The sequence below is a fragment of the Diorhabda sublineata genome, chromosome 1, assembly GCF_026230105.1.
Source record: "Diorhabda sublineata isolate icDioSubl1.1 chromosome 1, icDioSubl1.1, whole genome shotgun sequence".
In the NCBI taxonomy this organism is placed as follows: Eukaryota; Metazoa; Arthropoda; class Insecta; order Coleoptera; family Chrysomelidae; genus Diorhabda; species Diorhabda sublineata.
In genome coordinates, this window is record NC_079474.1 from 1,308,131 (window position 1) to 1,333,388 (window position 25,258).

At 31.5% G+C, this 25,258-nt stretch overlaps 1 protein-coding gene across 1 annotated transcript in view; it reads left to right on the forward strand.

The window, feature by feature from the left end:
• Positions 1-10,476: 10,476 nt before the first annotated feature.
• Positions 10,477-25,258, forward strand: part of LOC130450403 (carbonic anhydrase-related protein 10) — a 201,807-nt gene continuing 187,025 nt past the window's right edge. The window contains exons 1-2 of the mRNA XM_056788779.1: positions 10,477-10,648; positions 11,278-11,328. Of these exons, the coding sequence (XP_056644757.1) occupies positions 10,477-10,648; positions 11,278-11,328 (223 nt within the window). The remainder of the gene's footprint in view (positions 10,649-11,277; positions 11,329-25,258) is intronic.

Here is a 25,258-nt window from a genome sequence, read left to right on the forward strand (position 1 = left end):
TCTTTCAAAATCATAAAAAGCGTACAAAACTGAGAAAATTTAGAAATTTCAAAAAAAATTTGACATGCTTGTATAAAAAGTTCCATATTTCCGAAACTTTTCGAGATATGGATTTATTTTTGACATGAATCGATTTGGTAGATATTTCTCTAAATGACTTTTCACAATGAATTCCAACAGATTCATTTTTATGTGAAATATACAGGATTTAATTTAAAATAATCATTTTTAGAAAAATGACATTATATAAATTTATAGTACGATTAATTTTGGTATGACAACTTTGTTATACGAATAAATCGGAAGAAAACCGTCTAAACTATCATAGAAAAAATACAATTGCTCTTTCAAAATCATACAAAGCTTACAAAACTCAAAAATCTAGAAATTTCAAAAAAAATTTGACATGTTTGTATAAAAAGTTCCATATTTCCGAAACTATTCGAGATATCGATTTATTTTTGACATGAATCGATTTGGAAGATATTTCTCTAAATGACTTTTCACAATGAATTCCAACAGATTCATTTTTATGTGAAATATACAGGATTTAATTTAAAATAATCATTTTTAGAAAAATGACATTATATAAATTTATAGTACGATTAATTTTGGTATGACAACTTTGTTATACGAATAAATCGGAAGAAAACCGTCTAAACTATCATAGAAAAAATACAATTGCTCTTTCAAAATCATAAAAAGCGTACAAAACTGAGAAAATTTAGAAATTTCAAAAAAAATTTGACATGCTTGTATAAAAAGTTCCATATTTCCGAAACTTTTCGAGATATGGATTTATTTTTGACATGAATCGATTTGGTAGATATTTCTCTAAATGACTTTTCACAATGAATTCCAACAGATTCATTTTTATGTGAAATATACAGGATTTAATTTAAAATAATCATTTTTAGAAAAATGACATTATATAAATTTATAGTACGATTAATTTTGGTATGACAACTTTGTTATACGAATAAATCGGAAGAAAACCGTCTAAACTATCATAGAAAAAATACAATTGCTCTTTCAAAATCATAAAAAGCGTACAAAACTGAGAAAATTTAGAAATTTCAAAAAAAATTTGACATGCTTGTATAAAAAGTTCCATATTTCCGAAACTTTTCGAGATATGGATTTATTTTTGACATGAATCGATTTGGTAGATATTTCTCTAAATGACTTTCTACATTGGATTCCAACAGTTTCATTTTTGTAAGAGCTATACAGGATTAAATTTGAAATATTCATTTTTCGAAAAATAACATTATATAAATTTATAGTACGATTAATTTTGGTATGACAACTTTGTTATACGAATAAATCGGAAGAAAACCGTCGAAACTATCATAGAAAAAATACAATTGCTCTTTCAAAATCATACAAAGCTTACAAAACTCAAAAATCTAGAAATTTCAAAAAAAATTTGACATGTTTGTATAAAAAGTTCCATATTTCCGAAACTATTCGAGATATCGATTTATTTTTGACATGAATCGATTTGGAAGATATTTCTCTAAATGACTTTTCACAATGAATTCCAACAGATTCATTTTTATGTGAAATATACAGGATTTAATTTGAAATAATCATTTTTAGAAAAATGACATTATATAAATTTATAGTACGATTAATTTTGGTATGACAACTTTGTTATACGAATAAATCGGAAGAAAACCGTCGAAACTATCATAGAAAAAATACAATTGCTCTTTCAAAATCATACAAAGCTTACAAAACTCAAAAATCTAGAAATTTGACATGTTTGTATAAAAAGTTCCATATTTCCGAAACTATTCGAGATATCGATTTATTTTTGACATGAATCGATTTGGAAGATATTTCTCTAAATGACTTTTCACAATGAATTCCAACAGATTCATTTTTATGTGAAATATACAGGATTTAATTTGAAATAATCATTTTTAGAAAAATGACATTATATAAATTTATAGTACGATTAATTTTGGTATGACAACTTTGTTATACGAATAAATCGGAAGAAAACCGTCTAAACTATCATAGAAAAAATACAATTGCTCTTTCAAAATCATACAAAGCTTACAAAACTCAAAAATCTAGAAATTTCAAAAAAAATTTGACATGCTTGTATAAAAAGTTCCATATTTCTGAAACTATTCGAGATATCGATTTATTTTGACATGAATCGATTTGGAAGATATTTCTCTAAATGACTTTTCACAATGAATTCCAACAGATTCATTTTTATGTGAAATATACAGGATTTAATTTAAAATAATCATTTTTAGAAAAATGACATTATATAAATTTATAGTACGATTAATTTTGGTATGACAACTTTGTTATACGAATAAATCGGAAGAAAACCGTCTAAACTATCATAGAAAAAATACAATTGCTCTTTCAAAATCATAAAAAGCGTACAAAACTGAGAAAATTTAGAAATTTCAAAAAAAATTTGACATGCTTGTATAAAAAGTTCCATATTTCCGAAACTTTTCGAGATATGGATTTATTTTTGACATGAATCGATTTGGTAGATATTTCTCTAAATGACTTTTCACAATGAATTCCAACAGATTCATTTTTATGTGAAATATACAGGATTTAATTTAAAATAATCATTTTTAGAAAAATGACATTATATAAATTTATAGTACGATTAATTTTGGTATGACAACTTTGTTATACGAATAAATCGGAAGAAAACCGTCTAAACTATCATAGAAAAAATACAATTGCTCTTTCAAAATCATACAAAGCTTACAAAACTCAAAAATCTAGAAATTTCAAAAAAAATTTGACATGCTTGTATAAAAAGTTCCATATTTCTGAAACTATTCGAGATATCGATTTATTTTGACATGAATCGATTTGGAAGATATTTCTCTAAATGACTTTTCACAATGAATTCCAACAGATTCATTTTTATGTGAAATATACAGGATTTAATTTAAAATAATCATTTTTAGAAAAATGACATTATATAAATTTATAGTACGATTAATTTTGGTATGACAACTTTGTTATACGAATAAATCGGAAGAAAACCGTCTAAACTATCATAGAAAAAATACAATTGCTCTTTCAAAATCATAAAAAGCGTACAAAACTGAGAAAATTTAGAAATTTCAAAAAAAATTTGACATGCTTGTATAAAAAGTTCCATATTTCCGAAACTTTTCGAGATATGGATTTATTTTTGACATGAATCGATTTGGTAGATATTTCTCTAAATGACTTTTCGCAATGAATTCTAACAGATTCATTTTTATGTGAAATATACAGGATTTAATTTGAAATAATCATTTTTAGAAAAATGACATTATATAAATTTATAGTACGATTAATTTTGGTATGGCAACGTTGTTATACAAGTAAATCGGGAGAAAACCGTCGAAACTATCATAAATAAAACAATTGCTCTTTCAAAATCATACAAAGCTTACAAAATTCAAAAATCTAGAAATTTCAAAAAAAATTTGACATGCTTGTATAAAAAGTTCCATATTTCTGAAACTATTCGAGATATCGATTTATTTTTGACATGAATCGATTTGGAAGATATTTCTCTAAATGACTTTTCACAATGAATTCCAACAGATTCATTTTTATGTGAAATATACAGGATTTAATTTAAAATAATCATTTTTAGAAAAATGACACTATATAAATTTATAGTACGATTAATTTTGGTATGACAACTTTGTTATACGACTAAATCGGAAGAAAACCGTCGAAACTATCATAAAAAAAATACAAATGCCCTTTTCTCTCTATTTTCTTTCTTATTTCTATCCAAGACAACCGTTTTCGTGGAAAATAAAATTAATTTATCACGAGCTAAACCAAAAGGGAAAAAAAGACAAGTTACAGGAGATGATCTGGATTAAGAGTGACAAACGTGCATGGAAATCGTACTAAGTGACGTTTGTCTGCGGTGGACTCTAATCTGAACTTAGACGATGAAATATATGAGTGTACGCAGCCCCATTTCCAATTAAATCGAGACTCACTGCTAAAAACTTTTCATAATTAGAAGCAACTCCTTTTTTTGCGTAAATCTTTTTGGATATCGATAAAATTTTCCAGCTCCTCAAAAATGGAAACGGAAACACAAAGGTCAACCATACAAATAAGGCACAATCCATAAATCTCAACACAAAAATTGATTTTTCTCATAAACTCATTCAAAAAGAAGATATTGAGGAAAACTTATGGCCCAAAACGTGAAAATAAAACATGTAGATACGTCAGGCGTTATAACTCGTCCACGACATAGGCCGTGAAACCGGTACTGTCCTGTTCAAAGTGGATTTCTAATATTTAGGGAATACGTCGAAACGTTTTGATTCGTATTTTGTATAAATATCGGCTAGTTTTTCATTTATTGGTTTTTTTTTGTCACGCAATTGAAGGAGGATAGTCACATAAGCATAGAAACGTAAAGTAAATCGCACAAAAAAACTTTGAACGATGATTATCAAAGAAAAAACTATTTTGTGCACAAAATATACCGAAAAATGTGTTAAGAAAAAGAACAAAGTTTATTTAGAACCTGATTTGAGTCATTGTGACTTTTTCAGAATCAAGAAGTTTGTAATCAATTTATAAATTTTCGTTTTTAGTATTTGCTTGACAGCCATATGAATAAACTTTTTTTATATAACAATTCCTTCGTTATATTTAGTAAAATATTAAATAGCAAGTTTCGACGAGACCATTAGACCCACGAAGACCAAAAACAGCGGTCAAACAAACAATCGTCGACTGAAAGTTCTCGATGAAATTATTTTAACTGAATATTTCGACATGAGAAAGCTGTGTGCAAGTGTTTGGCAATGTTTTGCAAGAAATTTATAACCAAGGATGAAACGTGGGTTCATCACTTCACGTTCGATACAAAATAGCAATCAAAACAATGTGCTGAAGAGGTAGAATCAGCTCGAAAGAAGGCAAATATCGTTTTATCTGCATGATGTTGATTTTTTTGGGATTCTAGTGGGATAATTTTCAAAAAACTACTACGTTTCACCAAAAATATCGAAAAATAAATGTTGTTACATGAAGATACCAGTTTAAATTGTTACTTTATGTACTTTATTCGCCAGATTTAGTTCCCTTGGATTATTTTATGTTCTCAGGCTAAAAAAAAATGTCTCGTTGGTTAAAGTACTGAAACTGTATGTATATAAAAGTTAAAAAATGAATAGATTATTACTAAAAACATTGTTTGAATTAATTTTGTTATACGTTTTATAATTTATGGGATATGGGAGTTGTTCTAGTGGAAAATATCGTATAATAAAATGAATATCAATACCCGAAGCACGTTCGAACGCTAAACTACTTTGATCGGTTCAAAAGATATGGAAATTTTTGCGTGGAACTCAAATTTTACCTTTGTGTTAGTAACGTCTCAATACGACCATAATTTTCATGCTACCCTCGTAATCTACGGCTCAATATTCGTTTTATATGGGAGAAAAATATAAGAAACAAGCTGCGAAAAAAATTCTAAATATCAGATTAGAAAATTATAACCTACAAATTTAGTTTTTTTCTGTGCGGCATATTCGAAAAATTATCCTCAAGTTTGTAAAGAAAAATATCTTGTGCATGAATCTCGCACAATTGCGAGAAATTTCTTTGTTTTCCGACAACATGAAATATAACTTTAAGTTGGAGAAAGAAACAAAAACTGGGGGTACTAAAACAATTCCCAGTTGCGGAAACTTTCTTTTTTTTTTCGACTGTTAATAATAAATGGTTTAATTTTTCTGGAGCTCGGCAAATCCTCGGGATTCGGCGTCTGCGAGCTTCCTAATTTGTAACGCGAGAATTTCGCAATCTTGAGTCGATCCTCGGGGATTCGAAGATTCATTCTAACTTATTTACTAGTTTTAGAACATACTAATAGTTAGTTTTCACTCAAATATAGTTTAAACTATAAATAAAAACGTCTTCTGGTATATATTTTCCCATCTGATTCCTACCGTATTATTTTCTGAACTATCGACAATAACAAAACTCGCGAAAACTGACAACGAAACGGAAACAATTAAAGTAATCGAATCAGGTAACATCTCCGAAAAGAATAAGGACGGATTCTGCAGATAGCGATCTCTTCCTCTTTCCAAACAGCAGATTTATGTTTAAAAACTTTTCCGATTTAATTCGAATAGTTAATGAAAGGAAAAGAAGCAGAAGAAAAATTTACTATAGCCGTCTCGGTTACTCTTTGTCTTTTTTTATCTTATTTCGTTCGCTTCGAAGCATTCGATTGTAAAGTAATCGAAGATGTGATTTCGAACAACGTCCTTTTATCCATTGCCGTATTTTTCTCATCGACAATTTCAAATAATAAACAATCAAAGTGTAGGAGTAAAGTTAAATCGTTTTTATAGCAAATCTAAAGGTCAATACTCATCAAAAACCTTCTAGGTTCATTAAGTACATTTGTTTAAACAGTATTGTCTATTGAAATCAGAAATCGCGACCATAGATAAACCCGGAGACTCCAAATCAGTCGTTCTAGACATCTCAAACACGTTTTTAACTAGATTTAGTACGTCAATCTTCTAAATACATTGATATCATACAGTTTATCGTTCGGGCCCATCGACTGATTTGGTATTTTTCTCAAAAACCGATCCAACCAAATTATTATCGACGAACACACCTCAGAGAGTTATTAGGAGATGCAACTTGTCAACTACACGTCAAATAAGCAGCAACAACTTCCTATAATCAATACCGAGCCTGAAAACATTCTGGGATGGAGTCTGATTCAGAATAAAGCAGCAAATAACCAAGCAGACGTTTCTACGAAAAAGTCTAGTACTGCAGCTGGGGATTTGGTCTTGTATGGGCGTAAAATTAGGTGTTGAGGTTAGAAGCTATATCTCACGTGGTCGATTTAACGAAGGAAGCTTCATAAAAAATGATCGATTCAATATAGAAGAGAACAATTCGACTTATAGGCGATCCTGAGTTAACCAAAGATCTGGACAGTTTAAAGCATAGAAAATTCTGTTTGCTGACTAGTCATTGGTTAAAACAAACCGTTTAACGTTCTACAATTTGAAAAGACCAAATCTATACCATCATATTGAAGATATTTGTAGAGGGAGGAGCTCAGGATGACCAAGAGCTAGTTGTTTACCTTAATTTGTTAAATCCAAAACATAGGATAGAACTTCCATATTCACAGTTATAAAAAATCAAAGTTTTGACTACTTAAAGCTAAAATCGAGGCCATAGATAAACTTGGAGTCTGCAAATCAGTCGTTTTAGACAAATCGAACAAGCTTTTATTTAGATTTAGTACGTCTATTTCCTAAATACATTAATATCATACAGTTTATCGTTCGGGCCCATCGACTGATTTGGTGTTTTTCTCAAAAACCGATCCAACCAAATTATTATCGACGAACACACCTCAGAGAGTTATTAGGAGATGCAACTTGTCAACTACACGTCAAATAAGCAGCAACAACTTCCTATAATCAATACCGAGCCTGAAAACATTCTGGGATGGAGTCTGATTCAGAATAAAGCAGCAAATAACCAAGCAGACGTTTTTGCGAAAAAGTCTAGTACTGCAGCTGGGGATTTGGTCTTGTATGGGCGTAAAATTAGGTATTGAGGTTAGAAGCTATATCTCACGTGGTCGATTTAACCAAGGAAGCTTCATAAAAAATGATCGACTCAATATAGAAGAGAACAATTCGACTTATAGGCGATCCTGAGTTAACCAAAGATCTGGACAGTTTAAAGCATATAAAATTCTGTTTCCTGACTAGTGATTGGTTAAAACAAACCGTTTAACGTTCTACAATTTGAAAAGACCAAATCTATACCATCATATTGAAGATATTTGTAGAGGGAGGAGCTCAGGATAACCAAAAGCTAGTTGTTTACCTTAATTTGTTAAATCCAAAACATAGGATAGAACTTCCATATTCACAGTTATAAAAAATCAAAGTTTTGACTACTTAAAGCTAAAATCGAGGCCATAGATAAACTTGGAGTCTCCAAATCAGTCGTTCTAGACATATCAAATACGTTTTTAACTAAATTCAGTACGTCAATCTTCTAAATACATTGATATCATACAGTTTATCGTTCGGGCCCATCGACTGATTTGGTATTTTTCTCAAAAACCGATCCAACCAAATTATTATCGACGAACACACCTCAGAGAGTTATTAGGAGATGCAACTTGTCAACTACACGTCAAATAAGCAGCAACAACTTCCTATAATCAATACCGAGCCTGAAAACATTCTGGGATGGAGTCTGATTCAGAATAAAGCAGCAAATAACCAAGCAGACGTTTTTGCGAAAAAGTCTAGTACTGCAGCTGAGGATTTGGTCTTGTATGGGCATAAAATTGGGTATTGAGGTTAGAAGCTATATCTCACGTGGTCGATTTTACCAAGGAAGCTTCATAAAAAATGATCGACTCAATATAGAAGAGAACAATTCGACTTATAGGCGATCCTGAGTTAACCAAAGATCTGGACAGTTTAAAGCATATAAAATTCTGTTTCCTGACTAGTGATTGGTTAAAACAAACCGTTTAACGTTCTACAATTTGAAAAGACCAAATCTATACCATCATATTGAAGATATTTGTAGAGGGAGGAGCTCAGGATGACCAAGAGCTAGTTGTTTACCTTAATTTGTTAAATCCAAAACATACGATAGAACTTCCATATTCACAGTTATAAAAAATCAAAGTTTTGACTACTTAAAGCTAAAATCGAGGCCATAGATAAACTTGGAGTCTGCAAATCAGTCGTTTTAGACAAATCGAACAAGCTTTTATTTAGATTTAGTACGTCTATTTCCTAAATACATTAATATCATACAGTTTATCGTTCGGGCCCATCGACTGATTTGGTATTTTTCTCAAAAACCGATCCAACCAAATTATTATCGACGAACACACCTCAGAGAGTTATTAGGAGATGCAACTTGTCAACTACACGTCAAATAAGCAGCAACAACTTCCTATAATCAATACCGAGCCTGAAAACATTCTGGGATGGAGTCTGATTCAGAATAAAGCAGCAAATAACCAAGCAGACGTTTCTACGAAAAAGTCTAGTACTGCAGCTGGGGATTTGGTCTTGTATGGGTGTAAAATTAGGTGTTGAGGTTAGAAGCTATATCTCACGTGGTCGATTTAACCAAGGAAGCTTCATAAAAAATGATCGACTCAATATAGAAGAGAACAATTCGACTTATAGGCGATCCTGAGTTAACCAAAGACCTGGACAGTTTAAAGCATATAAAATTCTGTTTCCTGACTAGTGATTGGTTAAAACAAACCGTTTAACGTTCTACAATTTGAAAAGACCAAATCTATACCATCATATTGAAGATATTTGTAGAGGGAGGAGCTCAGGATGACCAAAAGCTAGTTGTTTACCTTAATTTGTTAAATCCAAAACATACGATAGAACTTCCATATTCACAGTTATAAAAAATCAAAGTTTTGACTACTTAAAGCTAAAATCGAGGCCATAGATAAACTTGGAGTCTCCAAATCAGTCGTTCTAGACATATCAAACACGTTTTTAATTAAATTTAGTACGTCAATCTCCTAAATACATTAATATCATACAGTTTATCGTTCGGGCCCATCGACTGATTTGGTGTTTTTCTCAAAAACCAATCCAACCAAATTATTATCGACGAACACACCTCAGAGAGTTATTAGGAGATGCAACTTGTCAACTACACGTCAAATAAGCAGCAACAACTTCCTATAATCAATACCGAGCCTGAAAACATTCTGGGATGGAGTCTGATTCAGAATAAAGCAGCAAATAACCAAGCAGACGTTTCTGCGAAAAAGTCTAGTACTGCAGCTGGGGATTTGGTCTTGTATGGGCGTAAAATTGAGTATTGAGGTTAGAAGCTATATCTCACGTGGTCGATTTAACCAAGGAAGCTTCATAAAAAATGATCGACTCAATATAGAAGAGAACAATTCGACTTATAGGCGATCCTGAGTTAACCAAAGATCTGGACAGTTTAAAGCATAGAAAATTCTGTTTGCTGACTAGTCATTGGTTAAAACAAACCGTTTAACGTTCTACAATTTGAAAAGACCAAATCTATACCATCATATTGAAGATATTTGTAGAGGGAGGAGCTCAGGATGACCAAAAGCTAGTTGTTTACCTTAATTTGTTAAATCCAAAACATACGATAGAACTTCCATATTCACAGTTATAAAAAATCAAAGTTTTGACTACTTAAAGCTAAAATCGAGGCCATAGATAAACTTGGAGTCTCCAAATCAGTCGTTCTAGACATATCAAACACGTTTTTAATTAAATTTAGTACGTCAATCTCCTAAATACATTAATATCATACAGTTTATCGTTCGGGCCCATCGACTGATTTGGTGTTTTTCTCAAAAACCGATCCAACCAAATTATTATCGACGAACACACCTCAGAGAGTTATTAGGAGATGCAACTTGTCAACTACACGTCAAATAAGCAGCAACAACTTCCTATGATCAATACCGAGCCTGAAAACATTCTGGGATGGAGTCTGATTCAGAATAAAGCAGCAAATAACCAAGCAGACGTTTTTGCGAAAAAGTCTAGTACTGCAGCTGAGGATTTGGTCTTGTATGAGCGTAAAATTGGGTATTGAGGTTAGAAGTTTCATAAAAAATGATCGACTCAATATAGAAGAGAACAATTCGACTTATAGGCGATCCTGAGTTAACCAAAGACCTGGACAGTTTAAATCATAGAAAAATCTGTTTTCTGACTAGTGACAAGTTAACAAAAATAGTTTAGCTGGTTACTTCACCTTCATGTGCGGATTTGGAGCTTAAACTTCCTTAAAATCGATGTTTTTCCGTACCACATCCCCGTGATAAGTTTAAAAGCTTTCCTCTGATAACTTTGATGCCCTATAGCTTTGGTTAAGTTAGGTTAGGTTGCTTTTACGTTCAGATATGACGTCATTTCTTCAAGGATCGTTCGTATATGATTCCCCAACTAGTTTGAGGAATAAAAACGCAGAGTCAACCAAAATATTATATCGTGGATTAAAACTCCACCCGTTTCAAGTATTTTAAGTTTGAGAAGCGTTTAAGTAGCTTGTGTCGCGAATTTATGCGTTCACACTGTATATAATTAATAAAATGTTATAAATAAAACTTTTTCTGGCGTAAAGGCTTTTGTGTATATCTCGAATTTATTTAAAAAAGTTATACAAACATAATATATTATATAATCCATTTTTTTGTTATTTTAGTGTCTTCCGCTGTAAGTTGGGAAGAATGGTGGACGTACGACGGCATATCAGGTGAGTTAATAATCGATTTGACCTGTTCTTTCCGTCTAATTAATCGTATAAGAGGTAACGAACCGGCAACGGCGCAAAAGCTGAAAGCGTTGACGTATCTGGAAAATAACGAATACCCTATGAAAGAATCATTATAAAAATGATACTTAAAACGTTTTTTATCATCGAATGTGAGATTCATAACGAGACAAATACTTCCTTTTTATAAAACACATATAGTTGTCGTGAAAACAAAACTCGTAAGTCTAAAAATACACAATTAAAACGGCACGAAGCTTTTCCCAACTTAATACATTCGAAACTATAAAATAAATGGCGGATAGCTCCATCTATCGGTTAAACTATGAACTGGTATTGTAGATGTATGTAGAAAAAGAAGGTAGCTACTACTAAATACTCTACAAAGTTCTAACAAGTTCTTGATTTTTGAAAAATCTTATACAAAACACGAAATCACGATAAGACGATGTGTTGAATATTGAAGATACGGATAGGGCCAATTAAACAAAGAAAAACTCGAAAATTTTGATGAACGTAGTACCTGGATGGTTTAAAATATATCACTGTATCAGAAACGACACATTTGATTACGAAAGGAAGTGTTGTTTTATCAAAATAATCCACCAGCTGAAATGCAGTCCATATTGATGAATTGAAGTTTGAATTGGCTATGTATACACCAGATTTAGCCCTCTGGGATTATTTTCTGTTCTAGTATTTGGAAAAACAACAAGGTGGTCGAAGATTTTCCAAAATACTTGGGCCAAATACTTCCGGTACCATCAAATTTTATGCTTATTTGAATGTCAAACTATTGAAGTAGTTTTCCTGGACTTTTTTCCCCTTCTGGTTCCTATTTTCGCTTTTCTATAATCACTTCATACCATATTCTATTCTTTTTTGTTTTATCTACTATTTTCTTCAGTTGTATCATCTCTGTTGTTACTATTTTATTCAGCATCTTTATGTTCATTACCAACGTTCCGGTTCAGATCATTTTTCTTCGGTTTTTCTTTGAATGACTCAAAGTTCGAAACTTGGCCCAAAATCTTCGGAGGAATCATCATCAAAAGTGTCACCATTGAGACCGAAACCTCTTGATTGATAATCAAGCAAGTTTGCGAGGTAGTTACGAGGGTTTATCAAAATGTAGGTAATATTTAAGATTGAGTTTTACAAGTTTCAAACATAAAAAACCGTATTTAGATTAGAAACGGTTGTAATTTTCAGAGAAGCGAACGTGCATCAGAAAGTTAATATAACAATGTTCGTTTTTAAGGGAGTCATGCGATATTTTCCATCATTATTACCGTAATCAACCTTCCAGTTAATTTGTTAACGAAACTAAAGTTTCCTAATTAATTGTTGGTAACTGGATTTAATACATGCGATCTATTTTCAAATTATAAATATTTAATATGTTTTTCATTTATAAATAACCGGTATTAATTAAACTAAGTGGATTTTCTTTCCATCCATAATTTCAGCTATAATAAATTTTCGATAATATACATAATTTCTAGTTCTAACATGCGTTAAACGATTTTAATCAGAACTTACGTAATAACTTTACAAAATTTGACATAGAGATAGCTTTGGAATGTTCTAGTCATCGAATTAAAGTGATTATGAGTCTTTCTGGGCTCCTAATCAATAAATCAGAACCTACGTAATAACTCTGTAACAATTTGACAAGTAACCATAAATCTTTCTGGGCTCCTAATCATTTAATCTAAAATAACGTAATAACTTTACAAAATTTGATGTAGAGATAGTTTTGGAATGTTCTAGTCATCGAATTAAAGTGATTATGAGTCTTTCTGGGCTCCTAATCATTAAATCAGAACCTACGTAATAACTCTGTAACAATTTGACAAGTAACCATAAATCTTTCTGGGCTCCTAATCATTTAATCTAAAATAACGTAATAACTTTACAAAATTTGATGTAGAGATAGTTTTGGAATGTTCTAGTCATCGAATTAAAGTGATTATGAGTCTTTCTGGGCTCCTAATCATTAAATCAGAACCTACGTAATAACTCTGTAACAATTTGACAAGTAACCATAAATCTTTCTGGGCTCCTAATCATTTAATCTAAAATAACGTAATAACTTTACAAAATTTGATGTAGAGATAGTTTTGGAATGTTCTAGTCATCGAATTAAAGTGATTATGAGTCTTTCTGGGCTCCTAATCATTAAATCAGAACCTACGTAATAACTCTGTAACAATTTGACAAGTAACCATAAATCTTTCTGGGCTCCTAATCATTTAATCTAAAATAACGTGATAACTTTACAAAATTTGATGTAGAGATAGTTTTGGAATGTTCTAGTCATCGAATTAAAGTGATTATGAGTCTTTCTGGGCTCCTAATCAATAAATCAGAACCTACGTAATAACTCTGTAACAATTTGACAAGTAACCATAAATCTTTCTGGGCTCCTAATCATTTAATCTAAAATAACGTAATAACTTTACAAAATTTGATGTAGAGATAGTTTTGGAATGTTCTAGTCATCGAATTAAAGTGATTATGAGTCTTTCTGGGCTCCTAATCATTAAATCAGAACCTACGTAATAACTCTGTAACAATTTGACAAGTAACCATAAATCTTTCTGGGCTCCTAATCATTTAATCTAAAATAACGTAATAACTTTACAAAATTTGATGTAGAGATAGTTTTGGAATGTTCTAGTCATCGAATTAAAGTGATTATGAGTCTTTCTGGGCTCCTTATCATTAAATCAGAATCTACGTAATAACTCTGTAAAAATTTGACAAGTAATCATGAATCTTTCTGGGTTCCTAATCATTTAATCTAAAATAACGTAATAACTGTACAAAATTTGATGTAGAGATAGTTTTGGAATGTTCTAGTCATCGAATTAAAGTGATTATGAGTCTTTCTGGGCTCCTAATCAATAAATCAGAACCTACGTAATAACTCTGTAACAATTTGACAAGTAACCATAAATCTTTCTGGGCTCCTAATCATTTAATCTAAAATAACGTGATAACTTTACAAAATTTGGCGAAGAGATAGTTTTGGAATATTCTAGTCATCGAATCAAAGTGATTATGAGTCTTTCTGGGCTCCTAATCAATAAATCAGAACCTACGTAATAACTCTCTAACAATTTGACAAGTAATCATAAATCTTTCTGGGCTCCTAATCATTTAATCTGAAATAACGTGATAACTTTACAAAATTTGATGTAGAGATAGTTTTGGAATGTTCTAGTCATCGAATTAAAGTGATTATGAGTCTTTCTGGGCTCCTAATCATTAAATCAGAATCTACGTAATAACTCTGTAACAATTTGACAAGTAATCATAAATCTTTCTGGGCTCCTAATCATTTAATCTAAAATAACGTAATAACTTTACAAAATTTGGCGAAGAGATAGTTTTGGAATGTTCTAGTCATCGAATCAAAGTGATCATAAGTCTTTCTGGGCTCCTAATCATTAAATCAGAATCTACGTAATAACTCTGTAACAATTTGACAAGTAATCATAAATCTTTCTGGGCTCCTAATCATTTAATCTAAAATAACGTGATAACTTTACAAAATTTGATGTAGAGATAGTTTTGGAATGTTCTAGTCATCGAATTAAAGTGATTATGAGTCTTTCTGGGCTCCTAATCATTAAATCAGAATCTACGTAATAACTCTGTAAAAATTTGACAAGTAATCATAAATCTTTCTGGGCTCCTAATCATTTAATCTAAAATAACGTGATAACTTTACAAAATTTGATGTAGAGATAGTTTTGGAATGTTCTAGTCATCGAATTAAAGTGATTATGAGTCTTTCTGGGCTCCTAATCATTTAATCTAAAATAACGTAATAACTTTACAAAATTTGATGTAGAGATAGTTTTGGAATGTTCTAGTCATCGAATTAAAGTGATTATGAGTCTTTCTGGGCTCCTAATCAATAAATCAGAACCTACGTAATAACTCTGTAACAATTTGACAAGTAACCATAAATCTTTCTGGGCTCCTAATCATTTAATCTAAAATAACGTAATAACTTTACAAAATTTGATGTAGAGATAGTTTTGGAATGTTCTAGTCATCGAATTAAAGTGATTATGAGTCTTTCTGGGCTCCTAATCATTTAATCTAAAATAACGTAATAACTTTACAAAATTTGATGTAGAGATAGTTTTGGAATGTTCTAGTCATCGAATTAAAGTGATTATGAGTCTTTCTGGGCTCCTAATCATTAAATCAGAACCTACGTAATAACTCTGTAACAATTTGACAAGTAACCATAAATCTTTCTGGGCTCCTAATCATTTAATCTAAAATAACGTAATAACTTTACAAAATTTGATGTAGAGATAGTTTTGGAATGTTCTAGTCATCGAATTAAAGTGATTATGAGTCTTTCTGGGCTCCTAATCATTAAATCAGAATCTACGTAATAACTCTGTAACAATTTGACAAGTAATCATAAATCTTTCTGGGCTCCTAATCATTTAATCTAAAATAACGTAATAACTTTACAAAATTTGGCGAAGAGATAGTTTTGGAATGTTCTAGTCATCGAATCAAAGTGATCATAAGTCTTTCTGGGCTCCTAATCATTAAATCAGAATCTACGTAATAACTCTGTAACAATTTGACAAGTAATCATAAATCTTTCTGGGCTCCTAATCATTTAATCTAAAATAACGTGATAACTTTACAAAATTTGATGTAGAGATAGTTTTGGAATGTTCTAGTCATCGAATTAAAGTGATTATGAGTCTTTCTGGGCTCCTAATCAATAAATCAGAACCTACGTAATAACTCTCTAACAATTTGACAAGTAATCATAAATCTTTCTGGGCTCCTAATCATTTAATCTGAAATAACGTGATAACTTTACAAAATTTGATGTAGAAATAGTTTTGGAATGTTCTAGTCATCGAATTAAAGTGATTATGAGTCTTTCTGGGCTCCTAATCATTAAATCAGAATCTACGTAATAACTCTGTAACAATTTGACAAGTAATCATAAATCTTTCTGGGCTCCTAATCATTTAATCTAAAATAACGTAATAACTTTACAAAATTTGGCGAAGAGATAGTTTTGGAATGTTCTAGTCATCGAATCAAAGTGATCATAAGTCTTTCTGGGCTCCTAATCATTAAATCAGAATCTACGTAATAACTCTGTAACAATTTGACAAGTAATCATAAATCTTTCTGGGCTCCTAATCATTTAATCTAAAATAACGTGATAACTTTACAAAATTTGATGTAGAGATAGTTTTGGAATGTTCTAGTCATCGAATTAAAGTGATTATGAGTCTTTCTGGGCTCCTAATCATTAAATCAGAATCTACGTAATAACTCTGTAAAAATTTGACAAGTAATCATAAATCTTTCTGAGCTCCTAATCATTTAATCTAAAATAACGTGATAACTTTACAAAATTTGATGTAGAGATAGTTTTGGAATGTTCTAGTCATCGAATCAAAGTGATCATAAGTCTTTCTGGGCTCCTAATCATTAAATCAGAACCTACGTAATAACTCTGTAACAATTTGACAAGTAATCATGAATCTTTCTGGGCTCCTTATCATTTAATCTAAAATAACGTGATAACTTTACAAAATTTGGCGAAGAGATAGTTTTGGAATATTCTAGTCATCGAATCAAAGTGATTATGAGTCTTTCTGGGCTCCTAATCAATAAATCAGAACCTACGTAATAACTCTCTAACAATTTGACAAGTAATCATAAATCTTTCTGGGCTCCTAATCATTTAATCTGAAATAACGTGATAACTTTACAAAATTTGATGTAGAAATAGTTTTGGAATGTTCTAGTCATCGAATTAAAGTGATTATGAGTCTTTCTGGGCTCCTAATCATTAAATCAGAATCTACGTAATAACTCTGTAACAATTTGACAAGTAATCATAAATCTTTCTGGGCTCCTAATCATTTAATCTAAAATAACGTAATAACTTTACAAAATTTGGCGAAGAGATAGTTTTGGAATGTTCTAGTCATCGAATCAAAGTGATCATAAGTCTTTCTGGGCTCCTAATCATTAAATCAGAATCTACGTAATAACTCTGTAACAATTTGACAAGTAATCATAAATCTTTCTGGGCTCCTAATCATTTAATCTAAAATAACGTGATAACTTTACAAAATTTGATGTAGAGATAGTTTTGGAATGTTCTAGTCATCGAATTAAAGTGATTATGAGTCTTTCTGGGCTCCTAATCATTAAATCAGAATCTACGTAATAACTCTGTAAAAATTTGACAAGTAATCATAAATCTTTCTGGGCTCCTAATCATTTAATCTAAAATAACGTAATAACTTTACAAAATTTGATGTAGAGATAGTTTTGGAATGTTCTAGTCATCGAATTAAAGTGATTATGAGTCTTTCTGGGCTCCTAATCATTAAATCAGAATCTACGTAATAACTCTGTAACAATTTGACAAGTAATCATAAATCTTTCTGGGCTCCTAATCATTTAATCTAAAATAACGTAATAACTTTACAAAATTTGGCGAAGAGATAGTTTTGGAATGTTCTAGTCATCGAATCAAAGTGATCATAAGTCTTTCTGGGCTCCTAATCATTAAATCAGAATCTACGTAATAACTCTGTAACAATTTGACAAGTAATCATAAATCTTTCTGGGCTCCTAATCATTTAATCTAAAATAACGTGATAACTTTACAAAATTTGATGTAGAGATAGTTTTGGAATGTTCTAGTCATCGAATTAAAGTGATTATGAGTCTTTCTGGGCTCCTAATCAATAAATCAGAACCTACGTAATAACTCTCTAACAATTTGACAAGTAATCATAAATCTTTCTGGGCTCCTAATCATTTAATCTGAAATAACGTGATAACTTTACAAAATTTGATGTAGAAATAGTTTTGGAATGTTCTAGTCATCGAATTAAAGTGATTATGAGTCTTTCTGGGCTCCTAATCATTAAATCAGAATCTACGTAATAACTCTGTAACAATTTGACAAGTAATCATAAATCTTTCTGGGCTCCTAATCATTTAATCTAAAATAACGTAATAACTTTACAAAATTTGGCGAAGAGATAGTTTTGGAATGTTCTAGTCATCGAATCAAAGTGATCATAAGTCTTTCTGGGCTCCTAATCATTAAATCAGAATCTACGTAATAACTCTGTAACAATTTGACAAGTAATCATAAATCTTTCTGGGCTCCTAATCATTTAATCTAAAATAACGTGATAACTTTACAAAATTTGATGTAGAGATAGTTTTGGAATGTTCTAGTCATCGAATTAAAGTGATTATGAGTCTTTCCGGGCTCCTAATCATTAAATCAGAATCTACGTAATAACTCTGTAACAATTTGACAAGTAATCATAAATCTTTCTGGGCTCCTAATCATTTAATCTAAAATAACGTAATAACTTTACAAAATTTGGCGAAGAGATAGTTTTGGAATGTTCTAGTCATCGAATCAAAGTGATCATAAGTCTTTCTGGGCTCCTAATCATTAAATCAGAACCTACGTAATAACTCTGTAACAATTTGACAAGTAATCATGAATCTTTCTGGGCTCCTTATCATTTAATCTAAAATAACGTGATAACTTTACAAAATTTGGCGAAGAGATAGTTTTGGAATATTCTAGTCATCGAATCAAAGTGATTATTAGTCTTTCTGGGCTCCTAATCAATAAATCAGAACCTACGTAATAACTCTCTAACAATTTGACAAGTAATCATAAATCTTTCTGGGCTCCTAATCATTTAATCTGAAATAACGTGATAACTTTACAAAATTTGATGTAGAAATAGTTTTGGAATGTTCTAGTCATCGAATTAAAGTGATTATGAGTCTTTCTGGGCTCCTAATCATTAAATCAGAATCTACGTAATAACTCTGTAACAATTTGACAAGTAATCATAAATCTTTCTGGGCTCCTAATCATTTAATCTAAAATAACGTAATAACTTTACAAAATTTGGCGAAGAGATAGTTTTGGAATGTTCTAGTCATCGAATCAAAGTGATCATAAGTCTTTCTGGGCTCCTAATCATTAAATCAGAATCTACGTAATAACTCTGTAACAATTTGACAAGTAATCATAAATCTTTCTGGGCTCCTAATCATTTAATCTAAAATAACGTGATAACTTTACAAAATTTGATGTAGAGATAGTTTTGGAATGTTCTAGTCATCGAATTAAAGTGATTATGAGTCTTTCTGGGCTCCTAATCATTAAATCAGAATCTACGTAATAACTCTGTAAAAATTTGACAAGTAATCATAAATCTTTCTGGGCTCCTAATCATTTAATCTAAAATAACGTGATAACTTTACAAAATTTGATGTAGAGATAGTTTTGGAATGTTCTAGTCATCGAATTAAAGTGATTATGAGTCTTTCTGGGCTCCTAATCATTAAATCAGAATCTACGTAATAACTCTGTAAAAATTTGACAAGTAATCATGAATCTTTCTGGGTTCCTAATCATTTAATCTAAAATAACGTAATAACTGTACAAAATTTGATGTAGAGATAGTTTTGGAATGTTCTAGTCATCGAATTAAAGTGATTATGAGTCTTTCTGGGCTCCTTATCATTAAATCAGAATCTACGTAATAACTCTGTAACAATTTGACAAGTAATCATAAATCTTTCTGGGCTCCTAATCATTTAATCTAAAATAACGTAATAACTTTACAAAATTTGATGTAGAGATAGTTTTGGAATGTTCTAGTCATCGAATTAAAGTGATTATGAGTCTTTCTGGGCTCCTAATCAATAAATCAGAACCTACGTAATAACTCTGTAAAAATTTGACAAGTAATCATGAATCTTTCTGGGTTCCTAATCATTTAATCTAAAATAACGTAATAACTGTACAAAATTTGATGTAGAGATAGTTTTGGAATGTTCTAGTCATCGAATTAAAGTGATTATGAGTTTTTCTGGGTCCTAATCATTAAATCAAAATCTACGTAATAACTCTGTAACAATTTGACAAGTAATCATGAATCTTTCTGGGCTCCTAATAATTTGGAAATTGATTGTAACCAGGAAGCAAGAACTAACTTCTCTGAGATCATGTGTTTTGACTAAATATATAGCGTCATCAACGTACGAGCAGTGGAAATGTAATAGGAAACATAGAAAATGGAGATACGAGGAGGTGTATGAAGAAAACAATGAAACTAAAATCAGAAAACGACCACCAATTACATACAGTTGCTCAATACACAAAATTTACACCAAGAAACGATTGAAGACTCATAGGTTATATACTGAGAGGCATATGAGGAAACTAAGAACATGAAATTGGTGGTTATTCATCTTTATAACCAGCTACATCCCTCAGAAGTTATGGGGTCTATAATTTCGGAGAGTGCTAGCGCCAAGTCCTTCTATCATCGAACATCGTCGTTTTTTCTTGTAAAATATGAATATCAAATGCACTACCAATCCAGTTGGTACAAATACATTCATAAACATGCCTTCCATTGTTGCCGGATTTCTCAAACCGTTAGAACCAAACCTGTATGGATCCAACTCTTCTTAGCTAACAGAATCGGGTAGAAAATTCACTCAACCCAACCTCTAACCAACAGCAGAACTCAACTAATTAGTATAATTCATCCAATTTCATAGGTACGACCTTAATAATACACATAAATCATTAATCGTTGTCGTTATAATTTGTTTTAATTTTATCTACTAAATTAAGTTTTGTACAAACGAAAAAAAGTGAAGAAATAAACTTTCCTAGAGCAGATTCGAAGCGGGAGTATCGATTTTTGAGTCACGGAACGTTAACATCGAACTGTCAACGACGTGAATGCGTTTGACGTACCACGGTTTCGATGGAGCTGCAAAACCAAAGGGCTAAGGACTCACCGACTAAGGGAACATCTTCCACTAAAATTCCGAATAAGAACCGTCAGTTATTGTCATAATTACGATGCAGGTCATCATCAACCTTGAGTTCAAGGTTTTTCTTCGACATATTCAGTACCAATGACGATATTTTCGATTGCTAACATTAGAAAGTCTTAAATTTTGAAAAGCGAGTGACCAGGATGTCCAGGATTGCGTTATAGGGTGTTAGTCGTGGATAAAATATAGTATTCCACTCGCGTATAAGGATTTGTTAAACAATTAACGGAAAATTGTTGTTTTTTGAGGAAAATATGTTGATACTACAATAAATAATTGTTCTATCGCTATTAGATACTCGGATAAAAGTTTTTCATCTGTAAAATTTGACGTTTTCCATCGATAAACGTTGTAAAAAGGACAACTGCATATGGAAATCACGGTCTCTAGTGGATTTGGTGATTGAATCGATCGCTATTCGTGTTCGAACTGTTAATAATATCAACAGATACCGATTAAATTAAATCAGATTATTTTACAAAACTGGAGCATTTTTTAACAAAAATCCGATGCATAAACAGGTTGTCCGGCACGTCGAGTCGTATGAAAAAGTGTGTTATTATACCGATTGTCCTTTCTTGTCGTTGTAATAACAATATTTTTCAAATTAAACACAACATTAAACGTTTTACCAAATAAGGGACACACTGTACATAATTCATTATCAAAAAGATGAAAATTAAATCATTGGGTTGATTTTTTTTCAATGTGGATGTTAAATAATACATTTACCTCGATGTTGACTTGATTTGATCGATGGTTGACACCCCGATGAATCGTTTATATACAACAGTGGTTCCAATACTGAACCCTGAGGAACTACACCGCTCAAACTTTTAACTACGCCCCTCATAACGTTCAAGACACCATAATTGACATTCAGATTTGTTCTAGTTGATCCTAAACATAATTCCAAATTATAAAAAAGGATATTTGGGACAGAAAGTAAGGTTTGGCCTCCTCAAAGCCCGGATCTCGATCCTATTGAACTTTTTCGTGAAGTTTACTCAACTGTAGATATTTTTTAGTTCGATCAAATACTTAATTGTAGTTTTATTCAGTTTTTGTACACTTGGTAGTCCCAAATTTTTGTCCGGCAGTGTATTTGTATAAAGTTTGTCTTTACCTAATATTTTGACGAGGAATTTCAAGTAAACTAACCACTTTTAGGTGGTAATAATTTATGATTGTATACAGGTTGTTCTGGGACGAAAAATTTTGAGTTATAAGCCTTCAAAGTTGCGGATTCGATTACAACAAAATTTTATTTGATTTAGAGCACGTGGACTTAACTGACACATACAAAATGTATCATGGAATACTCCATGATCAAAATCTTCTTCCATTTCACATCTAGAAAGTGTCTACGCTCGTTGGTTTTTGGATAAAGCACGAGTTGATTTCCCATACACGTTTTGTGTTATCTGTGGTTCGTGATACTTCCAGTAGATGGATTGTTCGATTCCGGCGTTTTTTACATCGACACCCTGTATATTTAGAGCCGGATCGACGCGTTTTTTCTTATGAAAACGATACGAGCTATCGATAATTCTACGAAAAACGTCACGTTATTGAAAATCTCTCTAATTTATGAAATAACTTCATTGACGTGAAAATATTCTTTCATTTCCTCTTGACGTAAATTGCAGCAGTATTTCCCTCCATTCGAAACGTCTGAACGTCCATATTTGAATCGTTATATCTTCCGATTCGTTTTTTTTTTTGGCGCGATTAAATATTGAAATAAAAAATTTAAAAAAAATTTCGACGGTTCTTGCGTGTTGAGTATCGGAGCGAAAATAACAAAAGCCCTTAATACACTCGAGGGAAAATTTGTACCTGTTCATTTCCTATCTTTCAGTAGGTGATTGATATGCGGAAAGTTCAAGTTTTCGTACTGACGCATGAAAAACTTTCATCATTTTCGTTTTCGATATCAGTTTGTGTAATCCGGAAAGTAGACTAACGATTTTTGTCTATTTTTCAACGATTTTCGTCTATTTTTCTTAAAGTCTATTTTTATTAGTGAGAGAGTAATAAAATATGTGGAAGTCTTCGGTTGCAATGTCGTTTTCGCCTTAATGGCGTCCATTTCATTCGCGCGCCATCCCCGAAGCGTGATTAAAGCGGGTAGCTTGAAATTAAGACCAAAAACTGACAAATTTGATCGATGCACACCGGCTCTGAGATGTTACAAAACTTTAACTCGTACATCGTGAACAATGCCTCTAAATTCGAAGGAAACAATCAATTGAACCTTGATTTTAGCGATTTTTTCACATCAAAATTGTAAAACCAGGAAAACTCTCCAATTTCCTCAGATTTCAACCAATTTTCTTTGATTTCGGTACGATTTTTAGGATTCATCTTGGCTTCTTTCTATACTGGTATTCGTTGATTTTTCTTGACTTCAAAATCAACATTTCAAACACCTCCAATCCAATCAAAGTCAATCAATTTATTATTTCAAAGTTTTTGTATCGTGAAAGATTGTTTTTGACAATTGACAGCTGACATATATCATTTAAACTGTCAAATTCAATCCCGAATTCGTTTCATTTGCATTTCGATGTCGGGACTTCTTCTAGACTTTTCCGGAAACTTTCCAACCAGTTAGTTCCTTAGGTGGATTGTTTTGTTTCAAATACTCAAAAATCTCACGGTCCGCAATTTAAATTAATATTCTGAAGTTGAATCAAAGTCAATCAATTTATTATTTCAAGTTTTTGTTCCGTGAACGATTGTTTTTGACAATTGACAGCTGACATATATCATTTAGACTATCAAATTCAATCCCGAATTCGTTTTTATTTGCATTTCGATGTGTCGGGACTTCTTCTAGACTTTTCCGGAAACTTTCCAACCAGTTAGTTCCTTAGGTGGATTGTTTTGTTACAAATACTCAAAAATCTCACAATTCGGGATGTAAATTAATATTCTGAAGTTGAATCAAAGTCAATCAATTTATTATTTCAAGTTTTTGTTCCATGAACGATTGTTTTTGACAATTGACAGCTGACATGTATCATTTAGACTATCAAATTCAATCCCGAATTCGTTTTTATTTGCATTTCGATGTGTCGGGACTTCTTCTAGACTTTTCCGGAAACTTTCCAACCAGTTAGTTCCTTCGGTGGATTGTTTTGTTTCAAATACTCAAAAATCTCACGGTCCGGGATGTAAATTAATATTCTGAAGTTGAATCAAAGTCAATCAATCTATTATTTCAAGTTTTTGTTCCGTGAACGATTGTTTTTGACAATTGACAGCTGACATGTATCATTTAGACTATCAAATTCAATCCCGAATTCGTTTTTATTTGCATTTCGATGTCGGGACTTCTTCTACACTTTTCCGGAAACTTTCCAACCAGTTAGTTCCTTAGGTGGATTGTTTTGTTTCAAATACTCAAAAATCTCACGGTCCGGGATGTAAATTAATATTCTGAAGTTGAATCAAAGTCAATCAATCTATTATTTCAAGTTTTTGTTTCGTGAAAGATTGTTTTTGACAATTGACAGCTGACATATATCATTTAAACTGTCAAATTCAATCCCGAATTCGTTTCATTTGCATTTCGATGTCGGGACTTCTTCTAGACTTTTCCGGAAACTTTCCAACCAGTTAGTTCCTTAGGTGGATTGTTTTGTTTCAAATACTCAAAAATCTCACGGTCCGGGATGTAAATTAATATTCTGAAGTTGAATCAAAGTCAATCAATTTATTATTTCAAGTTTTTGTTCCGTGAACGATTGTTTTTGACAATTGACAGCTGACATATATCATTTAGACTATCAAATTCAATCCCGAATTCGTTTTTATTTGCATTTCGATGTGTCGGGACTTCTTCTAGACTTTTCCGGAAACTTTCCAACCAGTTAGTTCCTTAGGTGGATTGTTTTGTTACAAATACTCAAAAATCTCACAATTCGGGATGTAAATTAATATTCTGAAGTTGAATCAAAGTCAATCAATTTATTATTTCAAGTTTTTG